The following is a 25,135-nucleotide window of genomic DNA, read 5'->3' as shown; positions in this document are numbered from 1 at the left end:
TTGCTTTTTAGCATGAGTGTCTCTCTAAATGAAATAAAATAATATAATAAAATCTTGCTGCTAGAGCTGTTTTTGGAGCATAGTAACAGGCAACTAAAGAAACACACGCATTCATGTCTTATTATCTGTTCTAGAAGATGAAATGGTTTTTACGCAGACAGTAATCCCTTTTTCTCTTCTCCTGCTAGGGAAAGGTGAACATGGGAAACCTTACCCCCTCACTGAAGAGGACCACGATGAGTCAGCTTACAGGGAAAATGGTTTCAATATTTTTGTCAGCAACAACATTGCTCTAGAGAGGTCCCTGCCAGATATCCGCCACGCAAAGTGAGTGTCAGCTCACCTCTGTGCAGAGCGGTTTTTCTTTTGTCTCTTTTGATTCATATGTTTGATGTATATCATGGTGAGATACACAGTGAAAACCTTTGCCCTATTAATTTTATAGAAGCTGTTTATACTCTACAATCATATATATATTTTGGTTTTTGTTTTTTTATTGAAGTATAGTTGATTTACAATGTTGTGTTAGTTTCAGATGTACAGCAAAGTGATTCAGTTATATGTATGTGTATATATGTATATAATGTGTGTGTGTGTGTGTGTGTGTGTGTGTGTGTGTGTGTGTGTGTGTATTCTTTTTCAGATTCTTTTCCCTAAAGAAACTTGATGGTTACCAAAGGGGAAAGGTGGGGGGGCGGATAAATTAGGATTTTGGGATACATACACTACTATATATAAGATAACTAACCAACATAATCTTAAATACTTTTTATTTAAATTGAAGTAACCTTTAAAATTCCAAAAGAGTCACTGTCGAGTCTCAAAAACTTAATATCTATTTTCATAATTAAGTTGGCGGTATGATCTCCATTTAAACCGAAGTGCTTTCAGATGACATCTATAACTTTGCGTTTGATCACGTACATTATGAAGCTCATGTTTTTCTCTGGTAATTAGTGCTGTCAGAACTGTCTACACGTGCATGCCTTCGACCGACTGCATTCTCACCTCGGCCTTATCAGTGCCATTGTTGTTACATTTTCTTAGAAAGTGCCTAACATGAGTGCATCCATAATCTAAAGGTAATGCTTGGTTGCTCAGTTTCCCATCACTTAGGAATTGCTTGTGGCTCGTCAGTTGGCAGTGGGCTCAGTTTTTACTGAATTGTAGCTAAAAATTGTAGTCTGAATGGAAACAAGAAGAATATTACCTACAGTTGGCTGAAAGCCTTCTTCTCTCTGTCCACCCCTGTCTAATCCTAACATTGCTTAATGTATTTTTTTTCTTGTCTGTTATGGTTTTCTTATTAGCATATGCTATGCCAAAAGTATGCCAAGAACATAGAATGTGGGCAGAATTTGAAATTGTGGCGTTGTCATGCATATTTGTTAAATCTATCCAGCTAATAGAGTATATTGACTTTTGCAGTTCATCTTCCTTTAGAATCATTGGTGTGAGAGAAAGAAAATCGGAGAAAATAAAGGGCATAAATGAAACCAGGACTAGAAATCTAATTAAACCAGTAATGTACATTACATAAATCTCCTTGTGCAAAAATAATTATATATGTGTTAGCATACGGTATTTGTCTCTCTCTTTCTGACTTACTTCACTCTGTATGACAGACTGTAGGTCTATCCACCTCATTACAAATAGCTCAATTTCGTTTCTTTTTATGGCTGAGTAATATTCCATTGTATATATGTGCAACATCTTCTTTATCCATTCATCCGATGATGGACACTTAGGTTGTTTCCATCTCCGGGCTATATAAGTAGAGCTGCATTGAACATTTTGGTACATGACTCTTTTTAAATTATGGTTTTCTCAGGGTATATGCCCAGTAGTGGGATTGCTGGGTCATATGGTAGTTCTATTTGTAGTTTTTTAAGGAACCTCCATACTGTTCTCCATAGTGGCTGTATCAATTTACATTCCCACCAACAGTGCAAGAGGGTTCCCTTTTCTCCACACCCTCTCCAGCATTTATTGTTTCTAGATTTTTTGATGATGGCCATTCTGACTGGTGTGAGATTATATCTCATTGTAGTTTTGATTTGCATTTCTCTAATGATTAGTGATGTTGAGAATACTTTCATGTGTCTGTTGTCAATCTGTATATCTTCTTTGGAGAAATGTCTATTTAGGTCTTCTGCCCATTTTTGGATTGGGTTGTTTGTTTTTTGTTATTAAGCTGCATGAGCTGCTTATAAATTTTAGAGATTAATCCTTTGTCAGTTGCTTGATTTGCAAATATTTTCTCCCATTCTGAGGGTTGTCTTTTCGTCTTGTTTATGGTTTCCTTTGCTGTGCAAAAGCTCTGAAGTTTCATTAGGTCCCATTTGTTTATTTTTGTTTTTATTTCCAGTTCTCTAGGAGGTGGGTCAAAAAGGATCTTGCTGTGATTTATGTCATAGAGTGTCCTGCCTATGTTTTCCTCTAAGAGTTTGATAGTTTCTGGCCTTACATTTAGGTCTTTAATCCATTTTGAGCTTATTTTTGTGTATGATGTTAGGGAATGATCTAATCTCATAGTTCTACATGTACCTGTCCAGTTTTCCCAGCACCACTTATTGAAGAGGTTGTCCTTTCTCCACTGTACATTCCTGCCTCCTTTATCAAAGATAAGGTGACCATATGTGCGTGGGTTTATCTCTGGGCTTTCTATCCTGTTCCATTGATCTATCTTTCTGTATTCGTGCCCGTACCATACTGTCTTGGTTACGGTAGCTTTGTAGTATAGTCTGAAGTCAGGGAGCCTGATTCCTCCTGCTCCGTTTTTCGTTCTCAAGATTGCTTTGGCTATTCGGGGTCTTTTGTGTTTCCATACAAATTGTGAAATTTTTTGTTCTAGTTCTGTGAAAAATGCCAGTGGTAGTTTGATAGGGATTTTTAAAATATAAAAAAATTACTGGCTTGCTTCTTAGGTTTTATGTGAATTTGCATTTCCCAATAGTGTTAAGCGAAGAATTAATGTGAAGAAAAAATCCATTTTCCCCTAAGCTGAATGCTTCATATATTGGACTACACCTTCTATCTAGCAAAATTATTCCCATGTCACCTGAAATTATCTACGGTAATTCCCACTACCAAGAACGTTTCTAGTTATGAGAAATTTTCATACCTAATTGCACACCCTCAAAGATGCATTAAATTGCATTGTTGGCATAATAAATATGCTCAGAGCATAATTTCCATCCACTCCACCCCGACATTGCTAATCTTTTCATGTGTATTCAAGTGGAAATATTTGCAGATGAAAACAGTGCAGAAAATCATGGAAGTCAAAAGAAAGCTGATGTTCCCGTTCTCCACAGAGAGTATATTTTTAATGCCACTACCACCTTTTGAGAAAAGATATTCTTAGGCAATAATGGAGAAGAAGATGGAAAAATGGAAAGAAAAACATTTTGAAAATTTTATCAGAGCTACTAAATTTATAGTATTGGAGGGTATTTTTCTAAATGTTAGGAAAGAAAAATATGGCTAAAACATGGTGTGTGACCATATTCTTACTTCCTGAGGCTGGGTATGTAATAGGACAGACGCTAGTAAAATGATACCAAGAAGAGAACTCAAACAAACAGACGGTCTTAACAGAAGATTGGAGAAGCATGCCAGCAGCGTGTTAAGTGTGAGAACCCAGGAATGGTCATTTACTTGGTTAGCCCAGTTTCTGACTCTCAGTAATGCAGGAAGCGAGATGAGATGATGCCTCTGATTTTGTCAGCGTGCCACCTGCAGGAAACCGGAAGCCAAAGAAAGTCTTACAGGGATCCCGCTGTTTATAAAGTCCTGTGCTTTTGACCTCGGTTATGCTTCCCACAATGCAGGCATAGATAACTACAGGAGTATGTAACTCTGTCCTTCAAATTGTAAAAGCAGCTGGACACAGATTCCAGTGTTATCAATTTAAGGAGGCTGCAGGTAATTGACCATGGCTCGTTTATATTGACAGAATCTATGGAAGAGAATGCAAAATGTATGTGACTTTTATAATCAAACGTAACAGTTCTAAGAAACTTTGCATTTGCAGTCAGCCAATTCCAACTACCGGCTCAGAGTGCCAGGAGAGAGGACGTTATTTTTCTTTGCTTTAGGATTTTGCAGTGGAAAATATCCGGGAATACCATCTTGCAATTTTCCTGAACTTGATCGTTATTCCAAAACACATCATCGTGGTTCTTACTACACTGTTCTGCATGATAGGTGACTCTCTGTGTATATGCCCATGCTCTTTACCTCTTCATATTCTCAAAAATGTTCATGGTTCTAGGTGCTTTGACATGCTTAGTGCACAGTCTAGTCCACTGTGAGGAATATTTAGAACATGAATTACTTCAGAAATCCCAATCCAGAGAGCACTTTTATTTGTCTCACTGCTTACTTCTTCACTAGCATAAAAATGAAGAGCTTTCTTTTGGCTTTGTTATTTCATTGAATCAGTAATAGATTCCCATTAAGTAGGAAGCATAGATAAAGGCAAGTCAGTTGGCATGTGTGCAGTAATTTAAATCTATACAGAACAAGAACATTTTTACTTATATCCTAATAATAAATTTCAGTCTTTTAACTTACATTTTGAATTTCTTGTGTTTTTTTTTCCAGTTATTTTTAGCATCCCCTTATCTTGTAAATTACATTTTAGTTTTTCATGCCATCTATGCTTTGGTCTTGTCAAATTTTCTACCTCTTCTTCCATAGTCATAGCCTGACACTTTTGGTTGACTTTTGTACTTTTTTGCAGAAGTATCTATATGATGATAGTTTAAATACTCACTGTTTTCTTCAGTTACTCCCTAATTACGTCTATATCCATAGTACCTGGGCTCAATCTCAGAGCACCTGAGTTCAACCTGTCCTTAGAACATCTTATTTTTCCCGTTTTATCTAATGCAATGTCGATAAGAATTTTACTATGAGAGCTTCTGCATGACAAATGTCCAGTCACTGGATATCTGGCTGGCCTGGTTAGTTTTTCCTCACCTGTATTTTGATTGTGCATTTTGTTTGTATTCAGTCACCCATTGGGATGTCACACCTTCGTATGCTGTAGAACATCTTATTTTGACTCTAAAACATGTATTTAGAGTACAAAATACATATAAAATAAGGGGGAAGAAAACCATGGAAGGATGACCTGCATAGAAAAGAAATTCTGATAAACTTATGCATGAATATATTGTTAACAAGGGAGAACTAAAGAATAGTTGAGCAAGTATTACTCCCTGGATATGAATACACGTATCAGCAGTTACCACAAGTACTCCCAAACCATGCTAGAATTAATGTGTGTAAGAAGAAATTACATTTATGAAAACAGGAAGTATGTGAGATTAGGACACATAAGAGTCATGAATAATAGGAGAGTTGAGATCAGCTTTGCAGAGAGTTGAGATCAAGCTTTGCAGAGAATTCAGGTAAATGCATCATTGACGTAAGGTTCATTCTTTGCTCTTATAAAAGAATCCAGATACCTGTTCATATGCATCCACATCAATTACGATGCAGTTATAAGGCGGCTGAGTAGCTGGGATATTTTTGAGTTAAAGTAGTTCTACTCTGAATTGTGGCTGTTCCTTTTCATTTAAATTTTCCTTTTCGTTTAACTTATATTCCCAAGAGAAGGAAGTTTTAGCTTCATGCCTTGACAACAAACAAAATACTGAATTTTAATAGAGAATTCTGAGAGATCTCATCTTTTGAAAACATGTAGGAGAATTTTGACAACCTCTTGTCATGATAGCATTATGTGATTGCCCTCAGCAGTGTTGCAGATATATCAATCTATCACAACCCTGCTCTCTGCGCAATTTCAAAACCAATGGAGAGATTGTCTCAGATATGGTTTGAAAGTAAAGTATTACCTTTATTATTATTATTACTAATTTATTTTTGGCTGCATTGGGTCTTTGTTGCTGCGTGCGGGCTTTCTCTAATTGTGGCGAGCAGGAGCTAGTCTTCATTGCGGTGCGCGGGCTTCTCATTGTGGTGGCTTCTCTTGTTGCGGAGCACAGGCTCTAGGAGTGTAGGCTTCAGTAGTTGTGGTACATGGGCTCAGTAGTTGTGGCTCGTGGGCTCTAGAGCACAGGCTCAGTAGTTGTGATGTGTGGGCTCAGTAGTTGTGGCGCACGGACTTAGTTGCTCCGCGGCATGTGGGATCTTCCCGAACCAGCGCTCGAACCCGTGTCCCCTGCATTGGCTGGCGGATTCCTAACTACTGCGCCACCAGGGAAGCCCTTACCTTTATCATTGATCAGAGTCTATTGGTGGGCGTGGTTTAGACCTGGGCCAAGCGTGATTTCTAATAGAAGGAGGTGCATTCAGCCTTCCAGTCACAGACATTGCCGAGAAAGGACAAATGTAGAATTTCGGGCATGGAGGGCAGAGGGAGATGTCTGGTCTCTGCACGCAAGTGGGTTCCCGTGCACAAAACTGAAGCAGAAGCTGAGCCAAGCATGATAAACTCTGTAACTCAAACTCAGCAGTCATGTGTCTTTCCTCCTCCTGGAAGGGACGTCTGGGAGGATGGATGGAGAGAAGGTGGGGTGTTAGCATAACAGCTGCCCCTCCACCCGGGACCATCTGTGGAGGGAAAGGACCTCCTCCCTGGATGAATAGGGCACAGTATCTACTTTGTATACAAGGAGAAAGGCAAATTCTCGATATACACAGATTTGGAGTAATTTTTCTTTTTCAATTAGACTCTAAGTCTAATCATGCCTTCCGGAAATTATGTTGAATAATAATTATTAAAAAGTTAACTTTCCTGACTTGGACCGTGACGCTGAACCAGGCAGTTGTCATTCTGATTTTCTACTTACCCACTTTTCTAAGTCAGGGTGCTGACTTTCTTTATGTCTCTCACAGAGTATTAAGATAAATACGATTGGTGTCAGTTCTACCAAATCAGCTGCACCATGATCTATTCAGTTATTTCTTTTTCTTCTGATGATTCTCCTTCTGATTTCCTTCCTTCTTTTGCATTCATATCATGAGGAGATAAAATATAAAGAGATCAAGTGAACTACAATTCAAAAACATAAATTGCAAAAACGATTAAATTTGGGGAGTCAGATTTGAGTTTATTAGGAAAAATAATTATGTGTGTCCAATGTATTTTAATATAATGTAGTGAATGTGATAGGTTGGTATTTATTTTAATTGTGTGTGAAATGGAAAGTGTGATTTAACTGCTCTGACTCTGGGCTATTGAATGTTAGAACTCATCCACAGAAATGTTTGAGGTTAGCCATCCAAAAATGTGCAAGGATTTTCTTAAAATTTCTCAAGTTGAAAGGCTCCTCAAAAGCTGGGGAGGCACTGCCTTCCTTTCATGTTTTCATTATGATTTACTTGTGAATTTGATGAAGTATCTTTTTTTTTTTTTTTCACAAGTCAATTCTGAAGCAGATTAAGCTAAAGGACTTGTGCACTCCAGTCAGGTGGGAATACTGCCCTGGAAGAGTTTGGAAGTGTATCCTTTGAATCAAATGATGCTCTAGCATAGTGTATGTCTCAGTATGACTGAAAAAAGACAAAACAGTTAACTCCTAAGCAGCAGATCGAGGGAGGAACGACCAGGAACAACAGATAGGAAGTAACCTTTCAAAACTGCAATTGTTTTGAAGAACTGAATAATTATTTGAATAATATTTTTTGAAACCCGGCTTACGCAACCTAGTGTAGCCATTAGTACATTAGTCTGTTTCTAAGGGCCATTAAAGAAAAGCCATGATAGTATAACAACAGAAATGTACACAAGTATCTCTTCCATTGGCTAAAGCCTGAAAGACATGGAAGAGTTTTTACCACTGTAACTAAAGATGTATGCCTGTTGAAAGGAGAATCCTCCAAGGACAGACAACAGTTCAAGAGTTGTCAGACATCTCATCTCTGGAGTGAATGACAGATCATACAGCAGATTCGTTGAAAGGTAGAATGTGGACAAACACAAGGGCATGGGGGTGTGAAAGAGTAGCGGTGGGAAGTTGTGCACACACACAAAGCCTTCTAAAAATACCCTAAGTATGTTATATAACTTTCCCAATGTCACCATTGCTGGTAATTGATGTAAATTTGACTCCAAACCAGGGCTCTCAAACTCCGAAACCTTATTACTTATTATTGCCTTATTGCTTATTACTGTGTTATTCTGCTTTAAATCAGGATAAAAATATAAAGGTTGAAATTATAATGAGTTGCAGTGTACTAGCTCGTTAAGATCCCAAAACTGTAATTGCTTTTTAAATTACACAAAGAAACTGGAAAATCAAGTATGAATTAATGATTGATCATTATTGTCATTCATGGGATATCTATTTCAGTCCTGAATATATATATATATTTGTATTATTACATGTATTTTTAATTTTATGTAATTTTATTACCCCAAGTGTATAAAGCTTCAAATTGAACGCATCTCTTCAAGAGAATAGTAGCTAACTATGAGACTGCATTACAACATCAGTAATAGAGAAAAATCGTAATTAGAGATGTGTTAAACTGCTAGGTTTTCACTAGGCAGTCATCACTGTACACTTTCATGGCATCACTGGGAAATAGCAATGTGCTTTAAACTGAGACAGTTATTTCGGTTGTGTGTGACCTTGGTGGCAAAGTCAGCATCTCCAATCAGTGTGACTGCAAAGCCATCCAAATTTTAAAGTTCCACTGGAAAAGTCAAAATTATTGAGCTCACAGAAAAGCAACTAGTTTTTGGAAGTTTGACATCAAACTAGAAGACCAGAATTGATCATGGAGTCAATCTTATCAGATTATTATTTTTTAACATTTGAATAATCATAGAGTTTTAGTGTTTAGATATGGGAATTTTTCCATAACTGAAAAAAGATGGTGTCTTACACCATAGTCCTATGTTAACATCAGAATTATTAAAATGACGAAAGTCAAAGGCCAAAAGCCATTTATTATGATGGTTATTTCTGTATTGGTCTACTGTTTGGTAATTATATTTAGATCTATAAAAGAAAAAATATAGATACAACAGAGTCTATGTAGATATTCTATGCCTAGTTGTTTGTGTTATCTACTTACAAACTAAGATACTCATATAGAAATTTCATTGTGAAATTTTAAAGTCACAGATGCTTGAAGTACTCTCATTGCTTTTTTCCCCATATATAAAGTATTTTTTTTAAATTTTTATTCTAGTATAGTTGATTTACAATGTTGTGTTAGTAAAACATCAACTCCTCCTTCTAGCCAGAATTGAACCAGTGACCTGACTATAATGGGAAATGCTACAGTCCTCTGCTCTACCAGCTGAGCTATCAAAGGGAGTACTCTCATTTCCTGATTAGCAACTAGATTCCAAAGTTATCTATACTTTTACACTGTTTCAAATTACTACAATTTATTTATTTTAAAATGCTCTCTTTTGCAAAATTAATCTCATTTACTTTAATAGCAGCCTGCCAGATGATGTTAGCTGTTCTCATAGGACATTGCACATACACAATATTTAGATTTATTCTACTATATTATGAATTGGAAATTTTGGCTGGTGCCTTCCACTGGAACAGTGGCTCCCTGACAATAAGACTTTGGTTTTCTGTGATCTTCAACCCATGATATAATGTTCATCACGTGATTAATATTAAGTGTTAGGTATTGAATAAGTCCAGAAAAACAAACAAAACAAAAATAACCTCTAGTCAGAATCATGTCTGTTAAATTTCAGAGTATATCCTTTGTAACCATGATAAGGATCAAATAAATAAAACGAAAACCGCACGTTTGAGAAACTTACGTGATAAGGATCAAATAAATAAAACCGAAAGCGTAAGTTTGAGGAACGCAAATAGATTCGCAATTTTAATTCCTTAAAGAAAATGGAAATTTGACGTATTGATGCATCTTGTTCTGTAAGATTAATATTGCAGTAGGAATTCTAAATTTGTTCCCTCTTCATTATAAATATTTCCACTCATGGAAGTTTAATGAGATAAGAGGTAAGGATTAATAGTTAAGGTTATTTGTTTAAAAATGTGGGGAAATCTGCCATTTTTGGAAAGCTAACATCATACTTAGTGATGAAAGACTGGATATATTGCCCCTATGATCATGAGGTGAAAGGGGTGTCTGGTCTCACTGCTTCTATACAAAATTGTACTGTACAATGTAGTCCAGGCAATTAGGCAAGAAAAAGAAGTAACGGGATCCAAATTGCAAAGGAAGAGTTAAAACTTCTCTATTGGTGGATGACATAATCTTCTATCAGTGTATAGAAAACCATAAGGAATCTGCTGAGAAAACCAGTAGAACTAATAATGTCAGCAAAGTATTAGAGTATGACATCAGTATATGAAAATCATTTTAGTTTTATACACTTGCAGTGAATAATCTGAAAATACCTCCAAAGAGCTCAATTCACCATAAAATCAAAATGAATAAAATACTTAGGAATAAATTGAACAGAAGAGATGTAAAACTTACACTTTGAAAACTACAAAACGCTGTTGAAAGAAATTGCAGAAATGAAGAAACATCCCCTGTCTGTGGATCAGAAGAGTTAATATTAACTCGGCAGAACACTCCAAGCAGAGCCACAGATGTGAAGAAATCCCTGTCAGAATCCCAGCTGACTTCACTTTAGAAGTTGACAAGCTTTGGAGAAATGTCCAAAGACGATATACATGTTGCCAACAAACACATGAAAGGATGCTCAACATTACTCATCATTAGAGAAATGGAAATCAAAACTACAATGAGATATCACCACACACCTGTCAGAATGGCCATCATCAAAAAATCTACAAACCATAAATGCTGGAGAGGGTGTGGAGAAAAGGGAACCCTCTTGCACTGTTGGTGGGAATGTAGTGATACAGCCACAATGGAGAACAGTATGGAGGTTCCTTAAAAAACTACAAATAGAACTACCGTATGACCCAGCAATCCCACTACTGGGCATATACCCTGAGAAAACCATAATTCAAAAAGAGTCATGTACTACAATGTTCATTGCAGCACCATTTACAATAGCCAGGACATGGAAGCAACCTAAGTGTCCATCAACAGATGAATGGATAAGGAAGATGTGGCACAGATATACAATGGAATATTACTCATCCATAAAAAGAAATGAAACAGATATTTGTAGTGAGGTGGATGGACCTAGAGTCTGTCATACAGAATAAAGTAAGTAAGAAAGAGAAAAACAAATACCATATGCTAACACATATATATGGAATCTAAAAAAAAAAAGGTTCTGAAGAACCTAGGGGCAAGACAGGAATAAAGACACAGGCATAGAGAATGGACTTGAGGACACGGGGAGGGGGAAGGTTAAGCTGGGATGAAGTGAGAGAGTGGCATGGACATATATACACTACCAAATGTAAAATAGATAGCTAGTGGGAACAGCCGCATAGCACAGGAAGATCAGCTCTATGCTTTGTGACCACCTAGAGGGGTGGGATAGGGAGGGTGGGAGGGAGACGCAAGATGGAGGGGACATGGGTAGCTGATTCACTCTGTTATACAGCAGAAACTAACACACCATTGTAAAGCAATTATACTCCAATAAAGATGTTAAAAAAACAAAAAGTCAACCAGCTGATTCTGAAATTCATATGAAATTGCAGGGGACCCAGAATATCCAAAACAATCCTGAAGAACAACAACAAAATAGGATAACACACACTTCCTGATTTCAAATTTATTACAAGTCAAGAGTAATCAATATCGTGTGTTATATGGATAGATATATGGATGAACAGTATATAACAGAGTCCAGAAATAGTTCTGTACCTCCACGATCTATTGACTTTTTGACAAGGGTGCCAAAACCATTCAATGTGAAAAGAACGATCATCTAAACAAAGGCTTCTGGGACAACCAGGTAGCCACTTGCAAAAGAATGATGTAGGACCCTTACCTCAGACCACAAAAGATGAGCCCAAAATGTATCAGTGACCTCAATATAAGAGCTAAAACTGTAAGATTCAGAAGAAAACACAGAAGTCAATCTTCATGACCTATGATTTGAGAAAGGATTCTTAGATACGATACCAAAAGCACAAGGAACAAAAGAAAAAATAGATAAATTGGACTTCATCAAAATTAAAAACTTTTATGCTTCAAAGGACAGAATCAGGAAGGGAAAACGAAACCCAGAGAACTGGAGAAAATATTTGCAAATCATGTATCTGATAAGGGACTTGTATCTAGAATATATAAAGAACTCTTACAATTCAATAACAAAAAGACAACCCCGTTGAAGTATGGGCATATGATCTGAATGGTCATTTCTTCAAGGAGGATATGAAAATTGCCAATAGCTTCATGAAAAATGCTCCACATCATTAGTTATCTGGGAAATACAAATCAAAACCAAACTGAGATACTGCTTAACACCCACTACAATGACTGGAACCGCAAAGTCAGATAGTAAATGTTGGTGACAATGTGGAGAAATTAGAACGCTTGTACGTTGCTAGTGGATATGTAAAATGGTGTCAGTGCTTTGGAAAATACTCCAGTAGTTCCTCAAATAATTAAACACAGAGTTACCGTATGACCCAGCAGTTCTACTTTTAGGAATACACCCAAGAGAAATGAAAGCATGTCCATACAAAATGTGCACATGAATGTTTATAGCAGCATCACTCACAGTAGTCAAAAGGTGGAAACAACCCAGGTATCCACCAGTAAAGCACTGGATAAACAAAATGTGGTATATCCACAAAATGGAAGATTATTCAGTCATGAAAAGGAATAAAATACTTATAAATGCTACATCTTGGATTAACATTGAAAACATTATGCTAAATGAAAAAGACAGGTCCAAAATTCCACGTAATATATGATTTTATTTGTATGAATGTCCAGAAGAGGAAACTCTGAGAAACACAAAGTGAACAGTGGTCTCTAGGGCTGTCAGTGGATAAAGAACAGGGGAGTTATAACTAAGGCTATGAGATTTCTTTTTAAGTTGATGAATATATTCTAAAATCTGTTGTGCTAAGGGTTGCGCATATCTGTGGATAAACTAAAAATCAATGAATTGTACACTTTAACTGGTACAACAAATAAATTAGATGGTATGTGAATATCTCCCTAAAGCTGTTTGAAAAAAAGATAAATCACTTTCAGTTTTCTCCTAGTCAAATAATGTTATTTACTTCGTTTTTACCAAATCAAGTGATTAATTACTCCGGTAGACCTTCTCATCTGAATCCATATAATAAGTATGAATCTCTAGGGTTCTCTAACTGGTGTGTAGTGATAAGTACCTGTTATTTTTTTGTGCGATTCAACTGTTTCAGTAACAGAAACACTTATTTTCTGATAAAATTCCATTAAAAATCTGGAACTGCTGCTGTGGAAAGCATTCTTCTCTACAAAAGTGGAGAAGTTAGTTCTTAATATTGAAAAATATTTAGTTCATTATTCTGGCTTAAATTTAATCCCATATTATAAAAACATCACTACTTCCGTATGTGTAAAATGACCCCTATAACTGGTGTTTCCCTCCAGCAATCAGCCCCAACTTCTAATAGATATTGATTTCCTCAGCTTCCACCAGATCTTCAGAGCCCTAATTTGACTCCAGACATGACAACGCCACCAACATTTTTCTTGCCCAAGTCACTCATACCTTCCGCGTTATATATTCAGCAGCCCAAACTAATTTTTCAGGCCTGTCAAAGGCAAATAAGTTAACCAGTTATCATTGCTTTATCAAACCCAACTGGCATGGCAAGATTAGAACAGAAAAACAGTGTGACTAAAACTAGCCATTGAAAATTGAATAAGCTGACATTAAAACAATTACTATGTAAATTGATGCTTGGAAATGACATACAGATATGCTGTATAGTCTGCTTGTCAGTAGCCAGATGCCAAGATGACATTTTATTCTGTTACAATTGAGAATGAGACTGAGAGAACTTTAGCTGAACCAAAATGGCTTTGCAAGAAGGCATACAATGGCATAAAGTTAAAAGAAAATAAAGAAGTTTTCTTCCCTTCCTGAACATGAATGATTTCTTTGATGAGATTTAAAAAATTGTGGTTCACTAACAATAATACACTTAGCTATTCTGATAATCTTGTTAGGAAATCTGTTTAAAACAGAACTTCACACAATTGTCTGAATTGTCATCTATCAGGAAAACCGTTTTACAAGGATTTTTGATAGGTAATAAATCACTTAATTTGGGGTCTGTCCAAGGTGCTGTAAACTGGCACTCGTAAATGTATCAAAAGGTGGTCAAAAGGTACAAAGAAAAAACCAAAAAAACCTAGTCTGCAATAGCCATGAGGTCAAGCACTGTAGTATTTTGAATTGTTTTCCCTCCCACACGTATCCCAGTTAAACTGACTGGAAGTGGGTTGGCACTGTCTTTATCACCATTTCAGAGGATTTTCATGATTATTACAAAATAGAACAAAATCATAAATATTTCAAATGTTGGGCCCTAAAGGAAGCCCAAAATATAACTCCCTCCCTGTTTATTATTGCCATTACTATGCAATAACATTTTAGTACATCTAGCATTACATGAAAAATGTCCCAAGTGTCATATGTTTCACATGAAGGATATATGTATGTGCGTGTGTGTGTGTATATAAATCAGTAAGTTGGCTTAATTTACTTACATTTATTGAATCCTACAGTCAATAATTTCGTAATCAACCTTGTTTTTCGGTGGCACGTGGAATATTTACCCAAATAGGCCTATGTTTATGAATAAACAACTCTCAATAAATTTCAACAGATTGAATAATACTGAATATGTTCTCTGACCAAATTTGAATTAAATTAAAAATCAATAATAATATATGCAGAAAAGTTGCAAATATTTAGAAATTAAATAACACATTTATGAATTACCTACAGGTCAAATGTGAAACTGGAAAAATTAAAAAGTATTTCAAGTGGAATGTTAATGTAACTACATCCCAAAGCTTGTGTATAGGCTTTACATATAAAGCGCCGCTTATAGGAAAATGTATAGGTTTAAATGTTTAAATTAAGTATGAAAATTTTCAAATTAATCATCTAGATAAATAAGTATAAAAAAGGAAATAATAATTCAGTGACTGTCAAAAAGGTTATAATTTCAAAATTTAGAATTTTGAATGGATTAATAAAATTTCTAAATTCCCAGAAATTATCTCTAAGGAAAAACAAAAGAGGGAGAAACTACCAAGTACCACTATCAGTATGAAAGAATAGGTATTATTCAACTTCCAATAGACATTTAAGATATAATAAAGGGATATTATAAACATCATCATGCAAAAAATTTGACACTTAGGTGAAATATAAAATTTTCTCGACAATTCAATGGAAACTGTCCTAAAATGAAGCAGAAAACCTGAATATCACTATAGCTATCAAATATGACATCTGGAGCTTCCCTGGTGATGCAGTGGTTAGGAATCTGCCTGCCAATACAGGGGACACGGGTTCGAGCCCTGGTCTGGGAAGATCCCACATGCTGTGGAGCAGCTAAGCCCATAAGCCACAACTACTGAGCCTGTGCTCTAGAGCCCACAAGCCACAGCTACTGAGCCCACGTGCCACAACTACTGAAGCCCGTGCGCCTGGAGCCCGTGCTCTGCAACAAGAGAAGCCACTGCATTGAGAAGCTCACGCACTGCAACGAAGAGTAGTCCCCGCTCGCCACAACTAGAGAAAAGCCCACGGGCAACAACGAAGACCCAACGCAGCCAAAAATAAAATAAATAAATTTATTTAAAAAAATATATGTCACATCTGTAATTAATAGCCTGCCAACAGCATTTCTGGAGAAGAAGGAGTAAACACATGCTACTGTCATCCCACTGAACTCAACTATCAGACCTATACAGATGTATGGTCCAGCTAATTGACAGTGTTGAAAAAAATAGCAATAGGTGGAGGAGGAAAGGACATGAGAATTCAAAATAGCAATAAAATAATGCCGAGTTCTTGAGTTCCTGAAAACATGTTTGACAGTTTAAAACAAAAATACAATATTCCTGATGGTTTTCCATGTATATAAACTTGTAAGACAACTATAGCATAAAAGAGAGGGCGTAAAGGGAGCTATATGGTAATAAGATTTGTATATTATATAAAAGTGAAGTGGTACAGTATTAATTTTAAATAGACTTGAAACAGAAAGTATGTATTTTGTAATCCCTAAAGCTACCACTAAAATATTATGCAAAATAACATCAAAATCACAATGGATGCATTAAAATAGAGTACTAAAAGATGGAAAAATAACCCAAAGAATGTAGAAAAGGGAAAATATAAAATGTAAAGATAAAACAGAAAAAACTCCACCTCAAAACAGCAGAATATATATTCTTCTCAAGTGTGCATGAAACACTCATCAAGTCAGGCCATATCCTGGGTCGTACAACAAAGACTACAAGTTTGAAAAGATTGAAATCATACAAAGTATATTCTCTGACCATAATAATAGAATTAAATTAAAAATTAAATGACAGGAAGATAACAGGAATATTGCCATGCAATTGGAAGTAAAAAGCACATTTTTAAGTAATAAATATATCAAAAAGGAAGTTTCAAGGGAAATTAGAAAATATTTTGAAATAAAAATATTTCTTAAAACTTTGATATATTTAAAGAAGTACTTAGAATAAACTTATTCTAATCATCTATAATTTAATGCTTGTAAAAAGAATGAAAAGTGGCCTTAAATCAATAATCTAAGCTTTCACCTTAACTGGAAAAGAAGATTTATTATTATTATTATGAAGATTTGTTATTTCAAAATAAATCCAAAGAGTAAACTTCTTGTAATTTTTGGATTATCTATATTTCCTTGCAGTTCTCTCAACTTTTGCTTCATATATTTCTATTATTAGCTGCATAAATATTTGGATTGTTATGTCCTCCTGATAAACTGACCTTTTATGAAGAAATAAACTTTTATATCTTGGTGCTATTCTTTGCTTTGAAATCTATTTTGTTGGCTATATTAAAGCCACTTTAGCTTTCTTTTTATTAGTGTTGGCATTGTATATATTCTGTGCATTTACTTTTATTTGCATCTTTACATTAAGAATGAGTTTCTTGGAGGCAACAGAGAGGAGTCTGCTTTTTGTGTGCATGTTTAGACCATTTACATGGAATATAATTTTTGATATGTTTTACCCAAATATATCATATTACTATTGCTTTTCTATTTATAAACCATTAAGCCTTTCCTCCCTTTCTTCTGTTTCTAACTTCTTTTGAATTAATTACATATGTAATCATTCCATTTAGTCTTCTTTGGGGGAGGGCATAGTAGATATAACTATGTTATTTTAATTTATGTTGTGTTATTTTAGCGTTGCTTTAATGCTGATGGAATATAACAACGTATCATGGTCTGCTTTTAAGTAATATTATATGACTTCATTTGTAGTAAGAGAACCAGACAACAGTATACATCCATTTCTCCACTTCTGGCCTTTATGTTATTGTTGCCATGTATTTTGTTTCAACTCATGTTATAAATGTCAAAATATGTTGCTATTATTTTTGCTAGAGACTAATCACTTATCTTTTTAAATGATTTAAGTAAAATAAAATAGTAATTTTATCATTTTCCCACAAAATTCTTATTTTGTGTGACTTAAACAATAGAAATTTATTTTCTCACGATTCCGGATCATAGTCTGAGGTCAAGATGTCAGCAGGTTTAGTTTCTTCTAAGACCCTTCTCATGTACATGTAGATGGCCATCTTCACCCTCTGTGTTCACCTGGTCTTCTCTCAATGTCTGTTTGTGTCCAGATTTTCTTGTCTCATAAAAACACCATTCATGCTGATTTAGGGTCCACCCTAATAACTTCATTTTAAGTTAATTACCTCTTTTAAGACCCTATCTCTAAATACAGTCACATTCTGAGGTACTGAGGCTAAGACTTGAGCAGATGAATTTATGGAGAATACAGTTGATTCATAACACATAACCATATGAATTTTAAAATAAATTTGTCATGAAACAAAAAGACACCTGGGATTTTTATGTGGTTTGTGTTGACTCTGTACACAAATTTGGGGAATATTGCCATCTTACTATTGTTTTCTGATCCAGAGCACAGGATGTGTTTCCATTTATTTAGATGGCCCTGTAATTTCTTTCAATAGTGATTTGTAGTTTTTAGCATACAAGTCTTGAGCTTGTTTTGTTAAATATTTTTCTAAGTAATTTCTTCCTCATGCTATTGCCAATGACGCTGTCATCCTAATTTTATTTTTAACATTTTTTATTGCTCACCTACAAAAGTACATTTGATTTTGTATATTGAGCTTGTATTCTGCAACTTTACTGAGATTATTCTAATTTGTGTGCAGGTATGTTTGTGTGTGTTTTTGCGTGTGTGTATTATTTAGAATATATAATGTCATGTCCTATACAAGTAGAAATAGTTTTAATTCTTTCTTTTCTATTTGAATGCCTTTTATTTTATTATCTTGCCTAATTTCCTTGAGGAGAAGTACCAGTACAATGTTAAATAAAAGTGGTGAGAGCAGACATCCTTGTCTTGTTCCTTATCTTAGGAGGAAACTAGTCTGCCTTGGAACCTTCACCCTAAATGTGAGCTGTGTTAGGGTGATTGGAGTCCAACATTGTTGGCCTGCCCTCTTTTTGTGGGCATGGTGGGGGAAGTGAGCCCTAGGTCTCTTAATTACAGTTGCTGATGTGGAGCTTTTGCAACAGAGCTATTTAGTGTAAGAGTTTCTGCTGTGCGGTCTCTTCCAGGGTGCCCACAAAATTCTTTTATGTTGCTTTTTATTTTTTGTCTATATATAGGCTTCCATTGAATTGTTCTGAAGTAATTCCTGTAACATTTACTTTTGTGTGGGTCTCCTGATCAATATTTGCATGTCTGAAATTTTTTTATTTTACCTTTGTCTTTTAAATGTATTTTCATTGACTAAAGAAAACTAGGTTGATTTTTTTTCTCTTTTTTTGAATTTTTCTTTTCTATACTTAAAGATGTTTCTCCACTCCCTTACTATCTTGCATCATTTTTAACAAGAAGACTGCTGTCACTCTTAGCCATTTTCCACTAGACTTATGTGTCTTTTTTCTCTGATTACTTTTAAGATGGTCTCTTTATCATTGATTTTAACAGTTGAATTATGGTAGGCATTAATGTAGTTTTCTTCATGTTTATTGTGCTCAAATTTCATTGACCTTTTTGAAGCTTAGTGCTTCACATTTTCATTAAATCTTCAAAACTTTCATATGTATCTTCAAATACTTTTTTATGTCTCCCTTGCCTTCTTTTTGGATACTTTAAGTACACACACATTACGCCTCTTGAAGTTGTCCCACAATACTGATGCTCTGTTCATTTTATGTTCTTTTTTTCCTCTTTTTTGTTAATTTTGGACAGTTCTATTTTCATGTCTTCAAGTTTACTGATCTTTTCTTTGGCAATACCTAATCTGCCTTAATTTTTTTTAATTAATTATTTATTTATTTTTGCTGTGTTGGGTCTTCGTTTCTGTGCGAGGGCTTTCTCTAGTTGTGGCAAGCGGGGGCCACTCTTCATCGCAGTGTGCGGGCCTCTCACTATCGCAGCCTCTCTTGTTGTGGAGCACAAGCTCCAGACATGCACGCTCAGTAGTTGTGGCGCATGGACTTAGTTGCTCCGCGGCATGTGGGATCTTCCCGGACCAGGACTCAAACCCATGTTCCCTGCATTGGCAGGCAGACTCTCAACGACTGCGCCGCCAGGGAAGCCCCTCTGCCTTAACTTTTGTCCAATGTATTTTTCATCTCTCATACTGTAGTTTTACTCTCTAGAAGTTGTATTTGGGCATTTTTAATATCTTCTGTGACTCTTAACATGTTCATGTATTCCTTTAGCTTCTTGAACATCTGGAAAACAGCCACAATAACTATTTTAATATCATTGCCTAGTCTATCTTCTGTGTCAATTTCACTTAAATGATTTTTCATTTGATTTCTTATTTTCCTGCTTCTTTGAAAGGTTTGTAGTTTCTCTTGGTTGTCAGACATTTGAATTTTACTTTTTAAGGTGTAAAATATTTTGATATTCCTATAAGTATAATTGAGCTTTTACCTGTGATACAATACGATAACTTAGAAACAGTTTGATACTGTTAAGTATTGCTCTAAAGCTTTGTTAAGTTGAACCAGAACTGTATTTAGTCCTGGGCTAATTGTCCATCCTTTCTAACCCTTTTTCCAATACTCTACCCAATTCTCCATGAGATATAAGTTTTTCCATTATGCCTGCTGAGAACAAGAAGTATTTCATGCCCTGTATGAGTTATTGATCCCTCTAATCGTTTCTGGTGGTTCATTCCTCAGTTCAGGGTTGTTTCTTCACACACATGCACTTATCAGTACTCAGCTGAAGACTCAAGGGGACTCTGTAGATCTCCTAGGTTTTTTTCTATACAATTCTCTCCTTTAGAGAGAGAATTGTATCCTGCAAACTCTATCTACCTTGATAACCCTAGATTCTTGGCTTTATTTCCACAATTTAGGGAGATCACTTGGATCCACTTGGGGTTCTCCTAACTTCATCATTGCCTGGAATTTCAGTCTAGAGTATAAGCAGGCAAACTTGTTTGTTTCCTGTTTCTTAAAGGTATCTATATTTTTTGGCCAATGTTTTGAAAAACCATTGTTTCATATTTTTAATCTAGCTGTTTAGTTGGTCAAGTGGAAGGGTACATATGGTCCATGTTACTCCATCTTTGTTAAAAGAGGAAATCTTAGTGATAATCTCAGCTAGAAATATTATTAGCTAGAAATAGCAAAGCTCTCTATTTTTATTAAAATATACAACACTAATAAAGGAATATTAGATATAGTGGGCATAATGTCTGTTTGTTTTATTCCCCTAATAGTGTAATCTAGTGATCCAGATGGCCCATTGGTTCAGTGGTCCAGGCCCTCTTAGAGTGTGTATTGAAACTTTTGTTTCCAAAAGTATTAATGGAGAATAGATAATACATTTCACAGAAATGTTTGGTCTAATAAAGTAATTGCCTACCTCACTTTAAAATATTACAGCATTTATATAATTTAATTGATTGCATTAATATAAAGATGTCTTAAAAGGCCAATGATAGAATGGCATTTCCAAAAGATGACGTAGTCAAAACTGAAGAATGTCAGATTCTAGTTCATTGCTCTGTGTTATCCAGCTGTGTGAGTTATAAATACCTTTCAGAAAATTGTAAGCTCTTTGAGTCAGGAATAGTGCCCCATCACTGTACAACCTCTTCACCCACTACACTGTTTTACCAAATTGATTGTTAAAATAATTTTTGTTTAACTCTCTAAAACATGTCTCAATTTTCAATTAAATGAGGGACTAAACTTGATGATACCGTAAGTGTGGTTGCAGCTCTAAAAATGTGCCTACAGCTAACCACGCTTCTGTAGATGGGACACCTTGAATATATATGATCAGGTTTTTCTTGTTTTTCTTTTTTCTTTGTGAAGAAACTGAATCTCTTTAATGTTTCCATATAATATAGTATAACAGGCAGTTTCCTTTTTCCTATTTCCTTTTTTATTTGAAAGAAGGCAGAAGACTAAGATGGTCGTGTTCATTTGTGTTGTTTGCCCACTATTTCTGGCTATAATTCTTCTGCACTATATAGGATTGCACTTCCTGGGCCCTCATGCCAGCGTGAATAGTTCCGACCAGCTATTTGTAAGCGGAGAGAACCATGTCGTTTTAGAGACAGACCATTTAATTACTAGCTTGAGACCCATCACTGTTCTCATTGACCTCTGGCACAGTGATTGACAGTGGTCCAAATGTTGGCTGTTGTCAGTGACAACAGGCAGAGACCCTCTCGCAAACCAGTGATGAATAAGCAGAAGATGCAAGAAAGAGAATATTCACTTTTTTGAGTCATTGGGATTTAGGGTTATTTATAACCATAACATAACACCCCGACTGATTTGTTTAATATAAACAGATAGAAAAATCCAGTAAAACAAAAAATAAAGTCATACTTCAGATACGCTAACAGAATGATCTAAGGATTAAAATATGCAAATACTTTTATTCAAACATTCTAGTCAAATCTTACAGTCTGAAAATTTGAATTTTTAAAATGTGAGTTTTGACACTGTGTCCAAAACTAAATACTCCGCTTAGGCAGTGAGAAAGAATGTTTATGAAGGTCTTAAGAACCTTAAATGCAAGTTTACCTAAACGCTAACAGTATAAAGGTTGACATTCTTGCATGAACAATATCTCTTTTAGACCAAAAAAAGTCACAAATAAGTCTAGTACTTATTTCATGTACCTTTATTTTTTAAAAACATTGGCTTATTCCTGTAGTCAAAAGAAACACTTATTTTTTGTGAAACCAATGAAATGATGAAGATAAATTAACGTAACTCTTTAAAGAATGACAGTTAACTATGTTTAAAATAAACAATGTTGTTAAACTAAATCTATTTTTAAATCTCTCAGTTTATTAAATGCCAATAGAGAATATCAGGAAATGTGTGTGTTCTATTTTGGGGAAACTTAGAAGCCTATGAGAAATTTTCTATTGAATTTTATTTTCATTACTGTGAATGGTTTAGCAGAATGTTTACAGACTGATTTGGTTTTTTGTCAGCTTTTAAAATGCCTTCATGATTTGTCATTTCTCACAAGTAGCTTTTTAAGAATTTAAACTATTTCTTTCATCTCTCTGGTGCATTTAAGAATGCTTTTTCCATTCATTTAGATAAATTGTTACTTAACAAAGGCATTTCCTCATCTCTGAGCCATTCCTAAACTCCAAGTTAATTTTATGTGAAGGCTTATTTGAAAATAATACAGCAATATGAAATGCAATAAGGCAGGCATCTTCACCCATATTCCTATAAATTTAATGCAACAAATGTTTTAAATTGTCCCTATTTTCTTTTTATAAATTTGCTGCCTATAAATTTGTAACCATAAGCATACAAATTGTCTGACTTCATTTTACTTATTTCTTCAACACAGTTCCACAGTGACACATTGTCTTCCCATTTCACAAATTTCCCATTCTCAGCCTGACTTGAGATTAAATCTAAAATACACAGGTTGCAGATTCTTAATAAAACCCTGGATACTCTTCAGTATTTCTAGTAATAATGAGAAGCAGTCACCTGGACCACAACTTGGCCAATCCAATGGGCTGACGTTGAGAGTGAATTCAATTTCCTTTGGAGCACCTTACGTGCTAGAATAACTAAGTATAATTTAATCAGTTCAGGCACCATCACAAACAGGCTGATTTTCCTTAGAGTAAAAATCAGATCAGCGCCCTCATTGTTTTTGCCCAGAGTATCACAGTCTCTAATCTTTTTTCCTTTCGTTTCTACTGTCTTCGTTGCATCATTTGCCCGGATGCCAGAGGAATATGTAAACGTGATCCTGTCTTCCTCATCATTAACAATATGTGAAATATTCACGTTGACTGCGGGCTAATGTCCAGATTTCTTAGAATCACTTCAAGATCGTACATGATCTGTTCTCAACATACAGACTCATCTATAAAGACTTCCCTCATTCTTTCAGACAAAGTTAACCATAACTTCCTTCGGGCTTTTCATTGCCTGTGTGCCATCTATTACGTTACTTGTCTCATTTGAGTCTAATTATTTTATATATTTGTCCACCGGTCTGTGAATCCTTAAGGGAAGAAACCGTAATTTATTCATTTATGTATCATAAGTGTCTCTCACTTTCTCTCATGCAGTTCTCATCTCTACTAGTTCCCTAGCTCCTTCCACAGAGGACTTGACAGGTAAAACAGTAACTGTTAAAGTAACAATAACAGCAACAGTAATAATGATAGTATTTATCAAACTCTTGCTATTATCAGATGTAATACTTTGTATGGATTATCTAATTTAGTTATTAAATTATTAATTTAATTCTTGTTACACATTATGAAGAAGGTATAACCTTTTGCTTCTTAATTGCTCCACATAAGAAAACTACCCTTATAGTAGTTAAATAATTTGCCCGTTGTCACACAGGTAGTAAGTGGCAAAGCCATCACTTAAACCTCGATAGTCTAATGTATAAAGTGTGATTTTTTCAATATTTCAGGAATAATTATAAGCACAAAATATGAGTTTTCAGTGTGGTCTAATTGAAAAACTTAATTACAGACATCTATGTAAAGAAGGTAACTTTACTACTAATAGTCTACTAATTAAGGCTATTTTTAATGTAATTTGTGTACATGATTTTATGTGTACACACTGTACATATAAAAATAGTCCTGATAGCTGTATTTCATAGGCATAGAGTAGACTCTGAACAGAGTATCAGTGATAATTAAAAAGTTCAAAGAAAGAGTAAAATGTACCTGTGACAGAGTTTTTTAATTATTTAAAAATATCTCCAGGTGTAACAAACTACAAGTTTCATAACACTACAGAAATAATTGTGTTTCTTAGGGAATTTTGACCATCACTCTGTATTCAAGGGACAGTTCTTGCCAAGTGTAGTATAATTTATATGCCTATGTCTAAGATTGGGTTCCCTTAAAGCAGACTCTGAGACAGATTTGTCTGCAATAGTTTTAAAGAGGTAATCACAGAGTGAACCTGGAGAAGTAGGGTGAAGAGGTAAGACAGGGAAGGGAAAGCAGCCACTAAAAGGTGCCTGGCCTGATGCTTATCCTTGTGGGCAAGTGAGGCTCCATCTCACTGGAAAACCCTGGGAGATGTTATAGAAAACACCTCAGATATGTCTTACCATAGGACTGCTTATTCCCCAACTTCATTGCTTGATACTTGCTTTAGGGGCATTCATTTTTTTTTCTTAACATCTTTATTGGAGTATGATTGCTTTACAATGGTGTGTTAGTTTCCGCTGTATAACAAAGTGAATCAGCTATACATATATACCCATATCTCCTCCCTCTTACGTCTCCCTCGCACTCTCCCTATCCCACCCCTCTAGATGGTCACAAAGCACCGGGCTGATCTCCCTGTGCTATGCGGCTGCTTTCCACTAGCTATTCTACACTTGGTAGTGTATATATGTACATGCCACTCTCTCACTTTGTCCCAGCTTACCCTTCCCCCTCCCCACATCCTCAAGTCCATTTTCTAAATCTGCATCTTTATTCCTGTTCTGCCCCTAGGTTCTTCAA

General features: G+C 35.4%; 1 protein-coding gene across 1 annotated transcript in view; it reads left to right on the top strand.

Moving 5' to 3' along the window:
• GALNTL6 (polypeptide N-acetylgalactosaminyltransferase like 6) overlaps positions 1–25,135 on the top strand; it is a 1,148,431-nt gene that overhangs the window by 484,974 nt on the left and 638,322 nt on the right. Inside the window, exon 3 of the mRNA XM_027087880.1 lies at positions 189–327. Coding sequence (XP_026943681.1) covers positions 189–327 — 139 coding nt within the window. The remainder of the gene's footprint in view (positions 1–188; positions 328–25,135) is intronic.

The sequence above is a fragment of the Aethalodelphis obliquidens genome, unplaced genomic scaffold (assembly GCF_003676395.1).
Source record: "Aethalodelphis obliquidens isolate GAN/ISIS:26980383/991018 unplaced genomic scaffold, ASM367639v1 scaffold61, whole genome shotgun sequence".
NCBI classification, from domain to species: domain Eukaryota; kingdom Metazoa; phylum Chordata; class Mammalia; order Artiodactyla; family Delphinidae; genus Aethalodelphis; species Aethalodelphis obliquidens.
Note: the sequence above shows the minus strand (reverse complement) of the source record. Positions and strands in the feature narration are given on the sequence as shown.